We start from the raw sequence: 19,480 nt of genomic DNA, 5'->3' as shown, positions 1-19,480 counted from the left end.
TTTCAATCAGTCACAACTACTACGTCTACGACAACTACTACAAAAAGTATTACTAATGATCCTAAAAGTATTCTCACCAGCAATATGACCAGTGCCAAAACACTCCACTTGATAAAACTTTTCCATTGCCTCTTCAGCAGCAGCAGGTCAAAGGCGATCGGCAGCCTAACAACAACGTCACAACAACACAACACAGTTCATATCTGCATCAATACTTTCACCTCAAAAGACTCAACTAGTATGTTGCAGCACAATTCCGGTGTCTAATCTTCTAAGGCTAAAGCCATAGACAATATCACGCTGGGCCCAGAGAGGGTGGGGTGACTGAGCTCAGCTGTATAAGATACTATTGTATTTCTTTTTTTAAATCATACCCAATGAGCGCGGAGAAAGGCCATCCTATGATAGCGCCAGCAGCCACGCCCCCCACAGCCAGCGGCACAGAATCCTGAAACCAGCCAGTCATCGCAACCAGACAGGTATACATACAGAAGGACGATGGGAGGAAGGCTAGAGACAGACAAACACACAGAGAAGGAAGGACAGACAGAGACAGACCGACAGAGGTTATTAGTACTCACCATTGTATCCTATATAATAATGTAATTGTTTTTAAATGATTACCTCCGTTTAAATCTTTTTTAAATGTATTTTAAAATGTGCTCTTAATTATTCTGATTGTCTGATGTCTTTATATTTATGAACGCACTGTGACACTTGTGAATGTAACATCTCGACGGCACTGTAAATGAGTTTAACAACTCAGTGTATTTATCGAGTATAAATAAAGATCGAATTAGGGTTGACTGCTGACCTGTCCTAGAAACCTGCACTTTTTTAATTATCTTTTTCCTCCTTTATTTTTTCCGTTTTTCTCCCCTCCCAATGTTAGTCATTATGCCAATTCCCAATCCCCTTCCTGGTCGTTGCGCACTCTACCCCCTACCGTCGGTCCGGGAGGGCGGAGACTATCACATGCTTCCTCCGACACATGTGTACCCAGCCCACCGCTTCTTTTTCACCTGGCAGCGCGGACTCTCACTGGGAGAGTGTAACGTGTGGAAGGTCACACTACCTTTCCTAGATCCTTCCCTTGCTGTGCAGGCGCCCCGACCAAACTGTAAAGAAACTCACTCACTCACTCACTGCCTGCCTCTTCTAGATGTATAAACCAGGGACAGTCACAGGAGTATGGCTGATTACCATCCCAGGCAACACAATTCAGTGATATCAAACGATTGTACTTTCTTTGATCTTGACGGCTCAGAACTCAAAATATCCAGGGACTTTTGTAGAATATCCGCCTACAACTAGAAGTCTATTTTTAATAAAAATGCGTGGAAGTCTTGTGAACCAACCTGCAGAGGAGCAGAACATGCCAGAGCTCAGGACCAGGAAGGCTAGCGTCAGACGACCCACGTGAAGACCAAACTTCTTACACACAGCCCTGAGGTACACACAAACACAACACGTAGCAATTAGTAGTGATATTTTTGTGATAATATATAAATCATAATTAAATGACCTTCTTAAAAAAAAGGCATTTATTTTATTGTCGTGGTTTTGAGAATCATTATACTAAACTTGGTATCTGGTGTAATGTGACTTACTTGTAGAAGTAGAGTTCACAGACGCAGCAGGAGAAAGCCAAAACACAACGCACAAAATAAAACACCAACACCTGGAAGACAAAAAAATTAAAATAATTATTAGACACTGGAGGTAGAGCAGTCGTCTGGTAATTCGGAGATTCCTGGTTCGATTCCCGCTCCTCCCGGGCAGCGTGTCAAAGTGTCCTTGAGCAAGACACTTAACCTCTAACTGCTCCCGATGAGCAGGATGGCACCTTGCATGATTGCCTCTGCCGTCGGTGTGTGAATGTGTGAGTGAAAGGGTCAAATGTGAGGAACAAATCGTAAAGCACTTTGGATAAAAGCGCTATATACTGTAAAATGCACCATTTATTAGACACAATACACACAATACTACAAACCTTAGTGAGCTGGAAAGCATTGTACATTTTACAGTTTGATGCTGTACATGAGAGGGAGAGGCTGCCCCTTCATAAACGATTAGTCAAATAATTAGTTGATTGTCATTTTTGCCAATAATTTGTTAGTTGATTAGTTGCTTTTCCGTGCTGCAAGAGTTATTTCCTGAAAAATGACAAGCACATATCTGGTAAGCACAAGATATAGAGTTCTTTCTGTGTTATTGCATGTGGAAAACTCAGATTTTACAGATTTGTAGATTAAATCGATAAAACCTATGACTATTAGTCAACTGAGAATTAAGTATGTAGTATGTAACTAGTAGCAATACTAATAGCAGTAGTAGTAGTGTAGCAATACATAAATGTGAGTGTTGCTTTAAGAGAGCTGTTCAGGGGGGTGAGTGTTGGGGTCTCACAGATGAGAATGCTGGAGAGTTTTTAGTTTAGTTTTTGGCAGAGTTCTGGAGTAACAGAAGAGAGAAGGAGAGCCAATTTCCAACATTTAAGTTTTGTACCAAAGTATCCCAGCAGATGTTAAGGAAGTATATCATTACCCTGGCTGCCTACATCAAAGTTATAATGGATCTCCCATTGGCTTTCTTGTAGCTCAGCTAAGCAAATCAAGGAGTAGATAACAATGAGTGTGGTTATAGTAGTAGTAGTAGTAGTAGTAGTAGTAGTAGTAATATTAGTAGTAGCAGTATTATTGAGTGGTTGTACCTTGTTAGTCTGAAGGACATGTGCGTGCAGACAGGCTGGTAGAGCATGGAGCCACAGGTAGGCATAGGACCTGATGGCGTAGAGTGGAGAATACTCCCACGTCTGCATCCCCGAACCGTAGAGCAGGTAGTGCATCTGCCAGACAGGATATGACATGATGAGGACAACAGGATATTGTATCAGAACAACAACAAACTACCCAATCATGACGTGATTTTGTTCAACTATTCATCCCTAGTATTAACACATTAATTGCCAAAAACGAAGATTCAGGTTTCTGTGCCCCAACCGTTCAGTGCCAAAAAACGAAGATTCTCGTTTCTGGGTCGTTTTTCCTTTTTTTCGATTTTAAAATGTGTGTTGGCTGAAAAATGCATAGTGGGAATCCAAAGGTGTAGTACCGGCCGTATCCTACCAGGTGGCAGTATCAAGCTACATTTCTAACATTGTATCCTAGGAATGACCCCATGTCTCGGATTTCATTTTTTGTTCTCGGCGAAGCGCACAGTTCAGCCGGTTACATCGAAGCCCGTCAACTATGCTTGATCCGTATGTTATGGTCGTTTATAACGTCGAGCAAATGGGGATTGGATCTACCAGATGGCGATCAAGAAATTGGAATATTCTTTTTGGATTTCTTTTGGCCAAAGGTAAGAGCGATTTGACGTCAATTCTAGCTTGATCCTGCAATGCTTTCATAGCGATCTGGCTGGTAACCGTTTCTGGTGTTAAATGCGAATGCCGTTATCGACGCTCGAATAATCAGAAACTACCCCCCCACCTCCCCCCGCCACCCCTTTCATGCATTCATGATGGAACATAATACCGATAATGTGGACTTGAATCCGGAACGCTAGCGGCTACAATGTAATCAACGTGTAGTACTATAACTCAGCATTTCATGGATTACGATAGACCGCTCTAAAACCATACTTATATTCACCACGGTATAACACGGAAACGTATGGATGGAAAAATTATTTCTTTTTTGCATCTTGACTGGAAGAAACCCAGTGTCAAATGACTATAGTACTGTATCCATAGCTATAATATAGAATATGGTTATAGCTCTACAAACAAGCTGACCGTTTACATGGGGTTAATGGGTGGCATGAGGTGCGCCAATGAGGAGTAAGAGGCGTGGCACTGGAAGTGTTAAACATGCACATGTTGCTAGGCAACAAGGATTTGGGCCGTTGTAATATAATGAGGGTGTCACTTTATCTAGAGAATTGTTATGAAAATAATAATAATCACAATAATAATAACACCCCCAAAGGCTCTGGTATCTTTGTCACTAAATTCAGTGACAGAAAGACTCAAATGTGGGAGTAAAGTGGGTAGACCAGTGCAGGTGAACAGAAGGCCTGGTTCTTTAAAGATCCATGGAAACTGTATTCATGACATTGCGAGCTTCCACAATTTGATGTAACGTATTTCTGAATGCAACAGGTCTTTGGGTGGGAGGGGGTGGTCGATTTGATTGACCTTTGATTGGAATCCTAAAAGTACAGTAGCTGCGCATTGGAGGGTGTGGTTCAAAATTGAATTGGGAAATTTTTTGGTGTTCGCCCTCAAGTGTCAAATGTGATGCAACTCACAGATTAGATACTTTTTCCAGGAAAAGAAAACAATGAATAAAAAAATTATAATAATAAATATATTTTTTTGTCACAGTGATAAATAGATGAACTAGGTGCAGACAAAGGAGTGTGTCACCTTGTTTGTAGAGCTATATCTATATTATAGCTATGGATACAATACTATGGTCATTTGACAGTAACCATCTTCTGTCCAAGATGCAAAAAAGAATAATTTTTCATGCATACATTCGCGCGTTATCCTGTGGTGAATATAAGTATAGTTTCAGAATGATCCGGGCTAATTCCTGGGAAACAGAGTTATAGGGCTCTACGTGAATTATACTATAAGCATTGGCGTTTCATCCCTGGACATACTATTTCCAAATCAACTGTATATAATAGGTATTATGTTTCATCATGAATGCATGAAAGGGGGGGGTCGTTTCTGATGCTTTGATTGCCAGTAACGGCATTCGTTATGAACACCACACACGCCGATCAGCTGGATCATAGGGCTGTTGCGGTATGACATTTTCTCACGCGGTTGTGTGTGTGGCTAATCACCGCGGGATGCGGTGGTACCGCACTTCTATTAAATATATATGTTTTTTTATTAAGACATGCGAGTTTACCCGCGATCGTGATTAGAAAAAAGTCTAAGGTCATAGGATTCCCGAAACCCTTTTAAACATGTTTGATAATCTATCCATTTGTCCCTCAACATTCTGAAATGTGATAAAAGTAGATTAGGGTGTTGCCTGCTCCTTTAAAGGGGAACTCCAACATTTTGGGAAATTAGCTTATTTAACATCTTCCCTGGAGTTAGACAAGAAGATACATACCTTTTTTGTCTCTGTGCGTGCATTTTAGCTTTGGGAATAGACGCTCCGTTAGCATAGCTTAGCTTCATCACTGGAAGTGAGGCAGGACAGTAGCCTTACAGTGCCTTACAGTGTATTGCAAGGTCTGACATTGACCAAACTTGATATGCATGACCTTGGTGGGCTCTAGGTCAACCCCTGAAAAGGGGGTCAATGTCAGACTTTGCAATCAAAAGTTAGGGGGCTAATAACCCTTGCCATAATTTCAGTGCGCCCCCTAACTTTTGATTGCAAGGTCTGACATTGACCCCCTTTTCAGGAGTTGACCTAGAGCCCACCAAGGTCATGCATATCAAATTTGGTCAATGTCAGACCTTGCAATACACTGTAAGGCACTGTAAGGCTACTGTCCTGCCTCACTTCCAGTTATGAAGCTAAGCTATGCTAACGGAGGGTCTATTCCCAAAGCTAAAATGCACGCACAGAGACAAAAAAGGTATGTATCTTCTTGTCTAACTCCAGGGAAGATGTTAAATAAGCTAATTTCCCAAAATGTTGGAGTTCCCCTTTAAGAGTGATGCGTTGTCTGGGCGGCTAGGTGGTGTAGTGGGCAAGGCGCTCGCCACCAATGCCGGAGATACTGGGTTCGAGCCCAGCTCTCCGCATTGCTATCAGCTTGGCTGGTCGTTCATACTAACACAATTGGCAGTGTTAGGGGTGGGAAAGCTGATGGGTGGGGATCGGACGTTGTGGACAGCGACTCCTACGGGTCGGTTGGTGCGCCTGCGCAGCAGAATCAGGAAGCGACGGGGGCGGCGTGTCCCTCCCACGCAGACCCCCGCCGCTGAGAGATCGCGCTGTGCAGGTGAAAAGATGCGATGGCTGCTTCCTCGAGTACTGGAGGGGACACGTGATGTACAGTAAGGCTTCGTCCACATTGCAGCCGGCTTGTGGGAGGCATGGCCTAACAGCGTTCGAGACAGGGGAGGGTAGAATTGGACGATACGAAATTGGGATGGGAGAAAAATAGAAAATGGGAGAAAAAAGTAGATAAAAAAAATAAAAAGAGTGGGGGAGCTCCCGTAGCTCACCGCATATCTCGGCGCTATTTCTGCGTTGGGGAAAACCGTGCTCGTCACGGATCTGGGGGACACGAGTTCGATTCCCGGACCCACCGTCATTTCTCAGAATGTCTTCCCCTGCTCTACATCCCATTTCAACCTGTTTCTGTCGGTCATGCTTGACCAGAAAAGCGATAAACACTTAAAAAAAAAAAAAAAAAAATAGTGATGCGTTGTGGGATATATACTGTAGGTCTACGCAAGCAGCATAGTCAGTCACACATCCCTTCTCAAACTTAAAACTTAACGTTATTTGAGCGAACATTTAACGTTATTATAACACTATTTTAACGTTAGTGAATTTTAATGCACATACATAGCTAGTTAAATATCACAACTTGTGTCATTGTTCATCATTGGGGGAAACTAGCCAATTAGCTAACGTTATAGATAGCGAACGTTAACTAACATTTGTAAACAAAGCTAACGTTATCCAGTTGACATTACAGATATAATAGCTATGATAACGTTAACGAAATGAGTGTGGATTAGGGAAACGTTGATGTAGTCAGAGTGTAGCGGGAACGGTAGAGAGGCAGCACTTAATTTGTGTGTAACGTTAGTCAATAACAATATCACAACTTGTGTCATTGTTCATGGGGGGAAAACTAGCTAACATTATAGATAGCGAACGTTAACTAATGTTTGCAAACAAAGCTAACGTTATCCAGTTGACATTACAGATCCTAATAGCTATGATGATGATAACGTTAACTAACGTTAAGTGAGAGTAGGCAAACATTAATAACAGAGTGTAGCGGGGACGGTAGAGAGAGGCAGCACTTAATTTGTGTGTAACGTTAGTCAATAACATTAAGAATAGAGAGCTGCAAACAGAAATTAATGCCCAGTCCTTGAGAGAACGGTTTTCTGGTCTACTGTCACCACCTTACAGAGGGAATTACCCCGAAGTCCGGCTAGTTATAAGAAGCAAGTTACATGACCGGCACTTCTGCCCGGGAGTGTTAGGAGAACGCTCCCCTGTACTCTACTACGGTTCAGATTAATATGGGAAAAGGTATAAATTGGGGGCTCGAGTCCGGGATATGAAAATAAATCCTGATTTCATCTGTGAGTTGTAAACTGTTTGGAAACGTGAAGGTAGCTCATGCTACTGGAAAACGGACGCACGAGGCAATCTTGTCATTAAATGAACCGAGTTAAAAATGATGACGCCCCATTTGGTATTTACCACGGTTGTCGCGGTTGTCTGTTCTCCATCCGCGGGTGCCTTGACACACCGCGGTATTGCGGTTATTGCAACATCCCTACTGGATCGGAATGAAAACATTGTACGATCAAGCTGGAATTGATGTCAGATAGTCCTTACCTGTGGTGGTCGGGGGTATTCCAAAAACAATATTCCAATTGTTTGATCGCCATCTGATGTCCATCTGGTCCACGACATAATACAGCACAACACATGCATCGAGGGGCCTGGTCCTGTTTCAATGCGACCGAGTGAATCTCTAGGCTTCCCTGTAGTAAAAAACTGCGCCTGGAGCGGTTTAAACATAACACCCGGTCTGGAACAGGGTTTACTGCACTCTCGATATTGCCACCTGGCAGGATCTGGCCGGTACTGCACCCTCGGGATCCCAGTATGCCTTCTAACGGCAATATACAGGTCTGTGACATTGAATATAATATTAAAATCGATAAAAAGGAAAAACTATCAAATAACGAGTATACTCGTTGTTGGCATTCAACGGATGGCGGCCAATAACGAGTATAATCGTTGTTGGCGGGGAATGAGTTAAAGGTAGAATCTGTAACAGCCCCAAACAGTGACCTCTAGGCCAAAGAGCCGCTCTTGGTACTGCGCTTTGTTTACATTTGTTTGTTTTGATGTGTGGATTAATTTGAGTGGGTATACGGGAAAGGTTCTTATTGCTGAACGCACCACAGCAATACAAACAGATCCCCTAAACACACTCAAAATCCAACTTGCACATCAAACCAAAACAAAGAAATGTAAACAAATTGCAGTACCAAGAGGGGCTCTTTTGCTTAGAGGTCGCTGTTTGATGGCATTACAGATTCTACCTTTAATGATGTCATCAGTACGTACAGGCTCCCAGTAGTTGAAGGTCTCATCACAGTCGGAGATGTTGCTTAGCAACGCTGCACAGAAGCGCGCAGACAGCAGACATTTAAAAGCAGTAGAAGCCTCTGGTGCCCACACATGTCCTCCACGACTCACCGTCCTGTACACACACACACACACAACTGCATGTAACCATTGGGAGCCTCTTTCAAAAGAAAATGCCTAATTTCTGTGCAGTGTTAAGAGTAGGTAAAACACTGGGAAAGCATATTACTTTTCCATCAAATTATTATTTTCTCATTTATCTAGGGATGTTCGATATTGGCTTTTTTACCGATATACCGATATTGTCCAACTCTTAACACATTTGACGCCAGAGGGCGCTATGGTCATTGGGCCGTTGTGTGCCAGCGCTTTGTTCAATGAGGAGAATGCCGTGTTTGCAGTGCTGAAAACTATATTAAATATTATAGCTATGGATCTAATAACGTTGTCGATTGTCAGTGAGTTTCTTCAAGTCAACATGCAAAAAACAGATAATTTTTCCATCCGTACATTTCCGTTTTATACCGTGGTGAATATGAGTATAGTTTGGGTGATTCCGAGTAATCCCAGGAAAAGACGCAAAAATAGCCCTTTAGTGAAATCCACTTATCACGTTGTAATTTTTCGCCTGATTATCGAATCATCCTGAAATCAACGCTAGATTATCGGTATTATCTTTCCTCATGCAAGCATAAAATGTGGTTTAGAGCGGGGCGCCCATCCGTGCGGTGATGTGACCCAACGGGACACAGCACACACACATTCCACACAGACAGGCTTCGATCGCGGGATAAAAATATCGGATCAACGCAAGCTTGGTAATATATAGTCCTTACCTTGTCTCTGATGTGATGCAAAAAAAAGAATCCAATTATCTGATCGCCATTCCAGCCTAGTTGATGCAAGTTTCAAGTTTCTTTATTAGTTGTCATACAGAATACAGAATACTTTGCATGAAATGTTTCTTTCTGTGTTGCTCCTGAGAGTGTGCTGGATAATAACAAGAATAGTATCAAATAAGTATGAAATAGAAAGTCAAGAAGTCAAGTACGTAAACAAGTGTAAACAAAATTGTAAACAACAAAATTGTTCAGTGTATCTATAGTCTATACAGTATGTACAGCTGTTACAAAAATGGTGAGGTATAGCTTAGCTTGTGGTGCCACCTTGTAGTGGTGAGGTGCAATAAGGAATGAGAATGATGTGCAATTTCCTTACCAATAATATAAATATAAATATAAAGTGTAAAGTGTGTCTAAAGTGGTAAAGTGGGTGCTACAGTGTGTTGTTTATTTAAAGTGAGTGAATGTGTGCTCAGCTGTGGGTGTGTTGATGGTTTGCTTATTGTTCATTGTGCATCCTGATGGCCTGGGGATAGAAGCTCCTTCTGAGTCTCTCTGTACTGGCTGTTGTAGCCAATTTAATGATTTTCTGCCTTTATGTTACTGTATGAAGGCACCGTGTCCTCATGAAAGTGTTGACCAATTAGCAGGCAGTGGGCTCAGGAGGCGGGGCTCATGTGCGCTTAGGTGCAGTCTATATGTATGGGTTCACAGGTGTGCAGCGGCAGGGAATTTGGGTAATTATCACAGGGAAGCCACACTATCTTTTTACCATGCTCGTTTGTTTGTTTTCAGTTACATTGAGTCACTTTTTGAGTTTATTTTGTATGCTTATATTTGTCCACACCGCAAGTAGTAATAAAACACTCTCAACAGTAACCAAGGAGAAGACATAATTTTATTATCAACAAGCATCACGCGTAGGAAAGAGCTTCACCCAGTATTCCCTCACTGGCAACATTTCTTGTTAGGTTGCCCTTACACAAGTAAAAAGATAAGCTTCTAAACAAGATTGTTTTCGAAGACGGACAGATACGGAAGGAGTCAAGGAACAGCGCCACTTTTCATTGACGTTTCTGCCGATTCAACCACGATATCAACAACGCGGAACAGCACATCAAAGAAGTTACGGTGAGACGGATTCATGAATGAATGGAATAAAGTTGTGGAAGGAGTGGCCTCGCGCAAATGGACAAAGGCAAATCCTACCAAGAATTCTATATAAAACCTCCGCCTATTGCTTGACATTGTAGATATGAGTAGCGTGGGGAATCAGGAAATTAACGTTGAAATGGAGGCAGCTGTCAATCAAGATGAAACAGACAATGAACTTGGCAAAAGGCTTTCTAAGCCCACATTTAAAGCTTTGGAAACAAAGATTATGTTGTTGTATAAAGAAAGGAACTTTGGACTGAAACAATTGTGTAAAATAGCTAAAGAGTTGGATCAAATGATGTGCTCAAATGAAAATATTTCCGTCATGCAAATTAAGCACGACACACTGTGGAAGTTGGTTGGTGAAACTACACGGGTACATGAATCACTAAAACCTCTATTACCCGACGACGAAATGTCTAAACAAACAGAATGGTTTCAAGGTCACCTGCACAATGTTAATCAAATCATTGACAAAACGGAGAAATGGGTGTGTGCTAATAGGGAGCAGTGCATGCCCACACAAGTTGATGACAATGATTACGAATTCAATGATGTGCCCAATGCAACTGAGGGTGTGGTTGACACAAAGAACAATGCTGTTTCGAGTACAAATGAGGTTCTGAATAACAACGGTTCAAATAACAATGCTGTGTCCTATACAAACGAGGGTCTTGATAATGATGGTTCAAATTTCAACTTTGTGTCAAATGAAAACGAGGAGGTGAATAGTATTGGGCCAAATGACAGTGTTTCCAATACGGGTAAATCAAGGGTGTCACGTGGTAGTTCTACCCGACACTCAATGTCATCAAACATTTCTGCATCCATCTTGGCACAGGCCGAGGTGGCGGCACTCGTGGTATTGGAAATGCCGTTAAAAGAAAGTCATGAAATGGAAGCTCAGGAGGTACAATTAAAAGCACAAATGGAAGCCCAGGAGGCACAAATAAGAAAAAAAAGACAATTGCTTCAAATACAAAGTCAAATTGCTGCTCAGACAGCTAAGGTAAATGTTCTCAGGAACAGAGGGTCTGACATTGAAAGCAGAGTTACAGATGGAATGAACTCTTATGCATCAAAAGAAAAGGCTGTTCTCAACCCCTCTGCTGTACAATTCATTCCATCAATGTCGGATTGTCACGTCAGCTATCCACCAACAGGAGGGAGTGGCCCTGCAATGGCAATTGATGCACAGCCAATGGATTCAACACAGCAATACAGATTTCCACCAACAGGAGGCAGCAAACCTGCAAGACCAACTCAATCACACCAAAAGCTATACAAGCAGCCCAGTACTGTAGCCACTCGGCACAAGGAAATCAGTTCTCACGGAACCAAAACAAAACCAAGTGCCTTCACTGCAAGCATGCCACAACGATCTCAACACCTACCTCCTGCTGTATGTTCACCGCAGCAACCCATTCAAAGCAGTGAGGATCAAGGCAATATCTTCACGATCATGCAGAAGCAAAATGACATTACAGCATTACTTGTGCAACATCAAGTTTCCTTATCACTACCCCCCAGGGATATACCAATCTTTGATGGAAACCCTTTTGAATAAAACACATTCATTAGAGCCTTTGAACATGGAGTGGAAGGAAAGGCTGTTAATAGCGTGGACTGCTTGTATTACCTGGAGCAGTACACTAGAGGGCAACCTAAAGAGCTGGTAAAGAGCTGTCAACATATGCCATCCGACAGGGGGTATCACAAGGCAAGAACTCTTCTGCATGAACGTTTTGGAAATGAGCAGAAAATAGCCACTGCATATATGGAGAGAGCGTTTGGATGGGTACCTATAAAATCAGAGGATATCCAGGCTTTGCAAGCATTTTCGTTGTTTCTACGCATCTGCTGTAATGCCATGGAAGACATCAGCTATATGTCTGAGATGAACATGCCATCAAACCTACGGGCAATAATTATGAAGCTACCTTACAAACTCAGGGACAGATGGAGAAACATTGCTTTTGAATACCAGGAGAAACACCATCGTCAAGCAGGTTTCAGTGAAATTGTCACCTTCATTGAAAGACAAGTGTCTATCGCATCTGACCCACTGTACGGGGACATTCTAGACACTGTTGTCTCAATGTCAAAGTTAAAGATTGGAAACAAATCTTCACAAGGACGCCTGCAGGAGAGAGGAAGCAGTTTTGCTACCTTTGTGGCACCCGTTGAGCTTGACAATCAAGAGGAGAGAGACAAACCAATAAGAGAATCCTGCCTGCTATGTGAAGAGGGTCACAGTGTGGAAACATGTTCTAAAATGGAGAAGAAGCGGCATGGTGAAAAAATAGACTTTCTAAAAAGAAAGGGCGCTTGCTTTGGATGCTTACATGTCGGGCACATAAGTTCACAGTGCCATAGTAGGTTGTTTTGTAAAATATGTAACCTAAGACATCCTACCATTCTCCATATTCATGAAAGGGAATGGAAAGAACTAAGATCACGACAAGATGGCACACGAGATGAAAACAGAATGAGTCAAGTCACCACTCCCAAAACTTGTGGCCACATAGGGGCCGGAGCACAAAATTGCGTCTTGTCTATGTACCTGTCAAGATCAAGGCAAAGAAAGGCAACACAGTCTTAGAAACCTATGCATTCTTAGACCCCGGCAGTTCATCCACTTTCTGCTCTGAGCAACTCATGAGGAAGCTCAACTTGACAGGAAGGAGCACTAGATTCCTGATGAAAACAATGAACCAAGAAAACTTCGTCAACAGTCAAGTCATTTCAGGACTAGAGGTTGCAGCACTAAACAGTGACACCTACATTGAATTGCCTGATGTGTACACCCAACACAAGATGCCTGTGACTCGATATAACATCCCGCGACAGAAGGACTTGTATGCTTGGCCATATTTAAACACTGTGGAAATTCCTGCTATTGACGCTGACGTGGAGTTGTTGATAGGAACTAACACTCCAGACGCAATGGAGCCATGGGAAGTGATAAACAGCAGGGGTAAAGGACCTTACGCTGTTAAAACCCTGTTGGGATGGGTTGTTAACGGACCGTTGAGAGAAGGCGGTGACAGTGGGATCGGCTGCCCCACGGTCACAGCCAACCGCATTTCCATTGCTCAGATAGAGGAATTGTTGGTTGAACAATACAACCATGACTTCAATGAGAAATCAACAGCAGACAAGCCAGAAATGTCCATAGAAGACCTCAAGTTCATGCAGATTGTCAATACTTCAGCCGAACTAAAGAATGGACATTACTGCTTGCCATTGCCTTTTAGAGAGGACAACGTTGTCATGCCCAACAACCGCCACCTTGCTGAGCAAAGAATCCACGGCCCGGAGTTCCTTTCCAAAAGTGAGGAAGAGTGGCCTGTTAACATTATGGATACAAGTTCCATCAACAGTGATGACCCAGAGGTCAGAGGAGAGGCCTCAGTTAATGCTGTCATCATCAACGACGCACCACAAGCAACAAATCAGCTGATAACTTATTTCTCCTCATGGAAGTTCAAGTTTCAAGTTCAAGTTTCAAGTTTCTTTAATAGTTGTCATACAGAAGTACAGAATACTTTTGTACAAAATGCTTCTTACTGTTGCGCTCCAGAGACTGTGCATGACAAGATAAGTATGAAATAAAAACATAGTAAAAATTAGAAGAAAAAAAAAGAGGTCACAGTGTTCAGTTTAGACATATGTACAATGTTCGTAGACGTAGTTACCATACAATATACAATACTGTGCAGTGTACTAATATACAATACTATATAGTGCAAGGCATAAATGGACGAGGTGCAGTTTAGGTACAATTCACAGTAGGTGTACGAGTTGTAGTGCAAATCCTTTATCAATAAATATAAAGTGTAAGTGTGTTTGTGTGATCTAAAGTGTGGAGAGTGGGTGCTGCAGTGTGTTGTTTGTTTGAGTGAGTGTGTGTGTGCGTGTGGGTGTGTGTGCTGTGTGCATTTGATGGTTGTTGCATAGTGATTATTGTTCGTTTAGCGATTATTGTTCGTTTAGCAGCCTGATGGCCTGGGGATAGAAGCTCCTTCTGAGTCTTTCTGTGCTCGCCATAAGACTCCGGTATCGCTTGCCTGACGGCAGCAGTTCAAAGAGGCAGTTGTTCGGGTGGCTCGAGTCCTTAATAATTCTCTTAGCCTTCCCCTTGCACCGCTTGTTGTAAATGTTCTGGAGGGTGGGAAGCCCCCCTCTAATTGTGCGTTCGGCTGAACGTGTCACTCTTTGTAGTCTGCTACGGTCTTGTGCAGTGCTATTCCCAAACCAGGAGGTGATGTTGCCGGTCAGGATGCTCTCTATTGTACATGAGTAGAAGTTCCTAAGGATCTTCTGACTGACTTGGAACTTCCTTAGGCGCCTGAGGAAGTAGAGGCGTTGTCGTGCCTTCTTCACAACACTGTCAATGTGTGTGGTCCATGTCAAGTCCTCGGATATGTGGGCTCCGAGGTACTTGAAACTGTTCACTCTCTCAACTGGTGCCCCGTCGATGCTGAGGGGGCTGTAGTCCTTGACCCCCGACCTCCTGAAGTCCACAATCATCTCTTTTGTTTTGCTGACGTTCAGGGAGAGGCAGTTCTCCTGACACCACTGTGACAGGTTCTCTACCTCTTCCAGGTAGGCCCTTTCGTCGTTGGCAGAGATCAGGCCCACCACTACTGTGTCATCAGCAAATTTGATGATGGTGTTGTTGTTCCGCTGTGCTACGCAGTCATGTGTGTACAGGGAGTAGAGGAGGGGGCTCAGAACACAGCCCTGGGGGGCCCCTATGTTGAGCGTGATGGATGAGGAGGTGCAGTTGCCGGCTCTTACCACCTGGGGTCTGCCCGTCAGGAAGTCCAGGACCCACTGGCACAGGTCATAGTTCAAGCCCAGGTCCCTGAGCTTGGCTATGAGTTTGGAGGGGACTATGGTATTGAATGCTGAGCTGTAGTCGATGAACAGCATTCTCACATAGTTCCCCTTCCTCTTGTCCAGATGTGATGCTGCTGTGTGCAGCACATGGGCTATGGCGTCCTCCGTGGACCTGTTGGGGCGATATGCAAATTGCAGAGGGTCCAGGTTGATGGGGAGGGAGGAACAGATGTAGCCCTTCACTAGCTTCTCAAAGCACTTCATGGCTATGGAGGTGAGGGCTACAGGGCGGTAGTCGTTGAGGCAAGCGGGCGTAGATTTTTTGGGTACAGGGATGATGGTGGACTTCTTCAGACAGGTGGGGATGACGGCCTGTTCCAAGGACAGGTTGAAGATGTCAGTGTCAGTGTCAGTGAACAGACTTAAGACCTCAGTTGCGTGGTTTCTTCAGCTAAGGAAGACGCTGCAGGTGCTGCTTCAAAGGAGAAAAGAACTACAAGCTGCTCTGTGCAGCACCGAGTTTGACATAACTCACAAGAACAAAGTGGAAGAGGACATGAAGAGTTTCAGAGCCACAATGGGTGGTCACACCTTATGTCCTGAAGACATTGACACTGCGGAAAGAGCCATCATTCAATACTGTCAAATGGACAAGTTTAGTGATGAAATCACTGCTTTAAAAGAAGGAACATCTGGAGTAGAGAAAGGCAGCCACATTTGCAGACTTGATCCAGTACTGGATCACGGACTTTTGAGAGTGGGAGGAAGACTTAGCAAAGGAGCAATGTCCGATGATATAAAACATCCAGTCATTCTTGCTAAAGGTCAACACATCACCACTCTCATCTTACGCCACATGCATGAACAGCTGGGACACTGTGGAAGGAACCACCTGTTTTCGGGACTTCGCAGACGGTACTGGATCACCAAAGCAAATGCGGCTGCCAGAAAAGTACTCAACTCCTGCGTTGTCTGTCGACGAAACAGAGGAAAGCTGGGCGAGCAAAAGATGGCAGATTTACCAAAGGAAAGGTTGTAAGCCGACTTTCCACCGTTCACAAATGTCGGCATAGAATATTTTGGACCATTTGAGGTGAAGAGAGGCCGTAGCCTCATCAAACGATACAGAGTTATTTTCACATGTATGGCCAGCCGGGCAGTCCATTTGGAAATGGCCTACTCATTGGACACCAGTTCTTGCATTAACGCCATACGCAGATTCGTTTCTAGAAGAGGCCAAGTGTCACACATTAAGTCCGACAACGGCACCAATTTTGTTGGGGCAGAACGTGAGCTGAGAGAAGCTTTAACTCACCTAAACCAAGGGAAAATATCAAACTCACTACTTCATCTTGGAGTAAAGTGGAGTTTCAACACTCCAGCTGCATCTCATCATGGAGGAGTGTGGGAAAGGGTCATTCGCATGGTCAGGAAGGTGCTGACTTCTGTTCTTCATCACCAACATCTAGACGACGAAGGATTACAAACATTCCTGTGTGAAGTAGAGGCCATATTGAACGACCGTCCCATTACGAACGCCTCAGAGGATCCAAATGACCTTGAACCTTTGACCCCGAATCACATTCTTCTGTTAAAGGGCAAACCTTCCCTACCACCAGGGCTCTTCAGCAAAATTGACTCTTATTCTAAACGTCGATGGAGGCAAGTTCAATTCCTCTCCAACCTCTTTTGGCACAGGTGCGTTCGAGAATATGTACCACTGTTGCAGGAGAGACAACGATGGACAAAGGACAAGAGGAACTTTGCCACAGGGGACATCATCATGATTGCGGACTCTAATGCCCCTCGTGGATCCTGGCTGTTGGGCAAGGTACTGCAGACCTTTCCTGACAGACATGGACTTGTGCGATCCGTGAAAGTTCAAACCAAATATAACATTCTGGAGTGACCGATCGCCAAGATCTGTCTTCTTTTGGAAGCTGATTAGATTAATAACCATTTTTTCCCTTTGGACATAGGAGAAGTTTCCATGATCATAAAGATCTACTTTGTATACCTACAATGAAAATTCAAGCCTTTTTACTTATTATTATAATTTTATTAAAATTTTTAGTTTTTTGGTTGGTTTCTTTTTTCTATTAATTTCTTATTTGTTTGCTGTTATTATTGTTGTTGTTGTTTGTTGTTTTTCTTGTGTGTGTGTGGGGACGGGTAGGGATGGATGTTGGATGTGTGCCGGTCCGGGATCTATGCTGGTGCTCGCCCCTTTGTTTGTGTTTTCGTCTCCTGTTTTTTGTATGGGTGATGGGTAAAAAAAAAAAAAAAAAAAAAAGTGTCAAGATTTGGAATATGCGTATGTACATTTGTGTGGGTATGTACGTATGTAGGTATGAACAGGTGCAGTTGTGTATGTGTATGTGGGTACACTTACTATACCTAAATGTAAAATGTTTTTGTTTGACACAATAAAGTATAAAAAAAAAATAAAGATCTACTTTCTATTAGACACTGAGTAGACTGAAGCCAATTTTCTATTACTGGGGTTACTAACCCTACTGGAGTACACAAACTTTATGAACTACATGACTTTTGAACTATCGCCAAGATCTGTCTTCTTTTGGAAGCTAATTATATTATTATCTGTTTTTTCCTTCGGACTGCATGAACTTTGAGCACTACGAGTTAAATATCAATGCGGACTACGCACTTGGCTACAACCACTTGCATGCATTGAATTGTTACATGTTTATATAGTATCAATTGGGGCCCGGAGTGTTGTAGCCAATTTAATGATTTTCTGCCTTTATGTTACTGTATGAAGGCACCGTGTCCTCATGAAAGTGTTGACCAATTAGCAGGCAGTGGGCTCAGGAGGCGGGGCTCATGTGCGCTTAGGTGCAGTGTATGGGTTCACAGGTGTGCAGCGGCAGGGAATTTGGGTAATTATCACAGGGAAGCCACACTATCTTTTTACCGTGCTCGTTTGTTTGTTTTCAGTTACATTGAGTCACTTTTTGAGTTTATTTTGTATGCTTATATTTGTCCACACCGCAAGTAGTAATAAAACACTCTCAACAGTAACCAAGGAGAAGACATCATTTTATTATCAACAAGCATCACGCGTAGGAAAGAGCTTCACCCAGTATTCCCTCACTGGCAACATTTCTTGTTAGGTTGCCCTTACACTGGCCATGAGACTCCGGTATCGCTTGCCACAGCAGTTCAAAGAGGCAGTTGTTTGGGTGGCTGGAGTCTTTGATTATTCTCTTAGCCATGCCCATGCACCGCTTGTTGTAAATGTCTTGGAGTGGGAAGCCCCCCTCCAATTGTGCGTTCGGCTGAATGGGCCACTCTCTGTAGTCTGCTGCGGTCTTGTGCAGTGATATTCCCAAACCAGGAGGTGATATTGCCAGTCAGAATGCTCTCTATTGTGCATGAATAGAAGTTCTTGAGGATCTTCTGACTCACGTTGAACTTCCTTAAGCGCCTAAGGAAGTAGAGGCGTTGTCGTGCCTTCTTGATAACACTGTCAATGTGTGTGGTCCATGTCAAGTCCTCGGATATGTGGACTCTAGGGCTGACCTTCGAAGCTTTTTTTGGCAATCGAAGCTTATTTTTATTTTATATCTTATGTTGTGGGACTTGTACAGCACTTTGGTAAACTTTTGTTTTTAAATGTGCTCTATAAATAAAGTGGATTGGATTAATGAATTAAGTAGCCCCTTTCGTGACTGTGACGCAGCCAACAAGGTTTCACTCGGCTGCGCTGCCTGGGTGCAGTGGGGCTGCTCTCACAGCCAACGACATGACATTACATAATTATGTTGCAACCTTCGTCTATCAAGCAAACAATTATATTGTATTTAATTTATAATTTATAATTATATCAGACAATGCACCTACAAAAGCAGATGATTACAACTAAATTAGCCAACTTGGTAACACATTAGTTAGCACATTAGTTAGCATAGGCATAGCCTTATTAATGTTTTGTGTGGCGTCGCCGTCGTGTACAACTAGGGCTGCAACTAATGACTAATTTGGTAGTCGACTAATCTGTCGATTATTTTTTCGATTAGTTGACTAATCGAAAACCAATTATGTAAACAAAAACAAACAAAAAAACAAAAAAAGATATAATTTTTTTTTTTTTTTTTTTTAACTACCTATCTTTGTGAAAGTGGCTTCTCAGCTCTGGTCCAGCTGAAGACAGAGCAGAGGAACAGATTGGACATTGAGCATGACCTCAGAGTTGCTCGTCTACCATCACCCCAGACTTTGAGACTCTTGTCAGGACCAAACAACAACATCATAACATGATGATCCCATAGCAAATTAAAATAATGA

General features: G+C 43.0%; 1 protein-coding gene across 1 annotated transcript in view; it reads right to left on the bottom strand.

The window, feature by feature from the left end:
- Positions 1-19,480, bottom strand: part of alg9 (ALG9 alpha-1,2-mannosyltransferase) — a gene marked incomplete at its 5' end in the record, with an annotated part of 56,223 nt that overhangs the window by 24,588 nt on the left and 12,155 nt on the right. The window contains 6 exons of the mRNA XM_084322202.1: positions 78-165; positions 375-510; positions 1,359-1,447; positions 1,611-1,681; positions 2,714-2,848; positions 8,310-8,445. Coding sequence (XP_084178328.1) covers positions 78-165; positions 375-510; positions 1,359-1,447; positions 1,611-1,681; positions 2,714-2,848; positions 8,310-8,445 — 655 coding nt within the window. The remainder of the gene's footprint in view (positions 1-77; positions 166-374; positions 511-1,358; positions 1,448-1,610; positions 1,682-2,713; positions 2,849-8,309; positions 8,446-19,480) is intronic.

This window comes from Notolepis coatsorum (genome assembly GCF_963971535.1).
Source record: "Notolepis coatsorum genome assembly, chromosome: 9".
Classification (NCBI taxonomy): domain Eukaryota; kingdom Metazoa; phylum Chordata; class Actinopteri; order Aulopiformes; family Paralepididae; genus Notolepis; species Notolepis coatsorum.
Note: the sequence above shows the minus strand (reverse complement) of the source record. Positions and strands in the feature narration are given on the sequence as shown.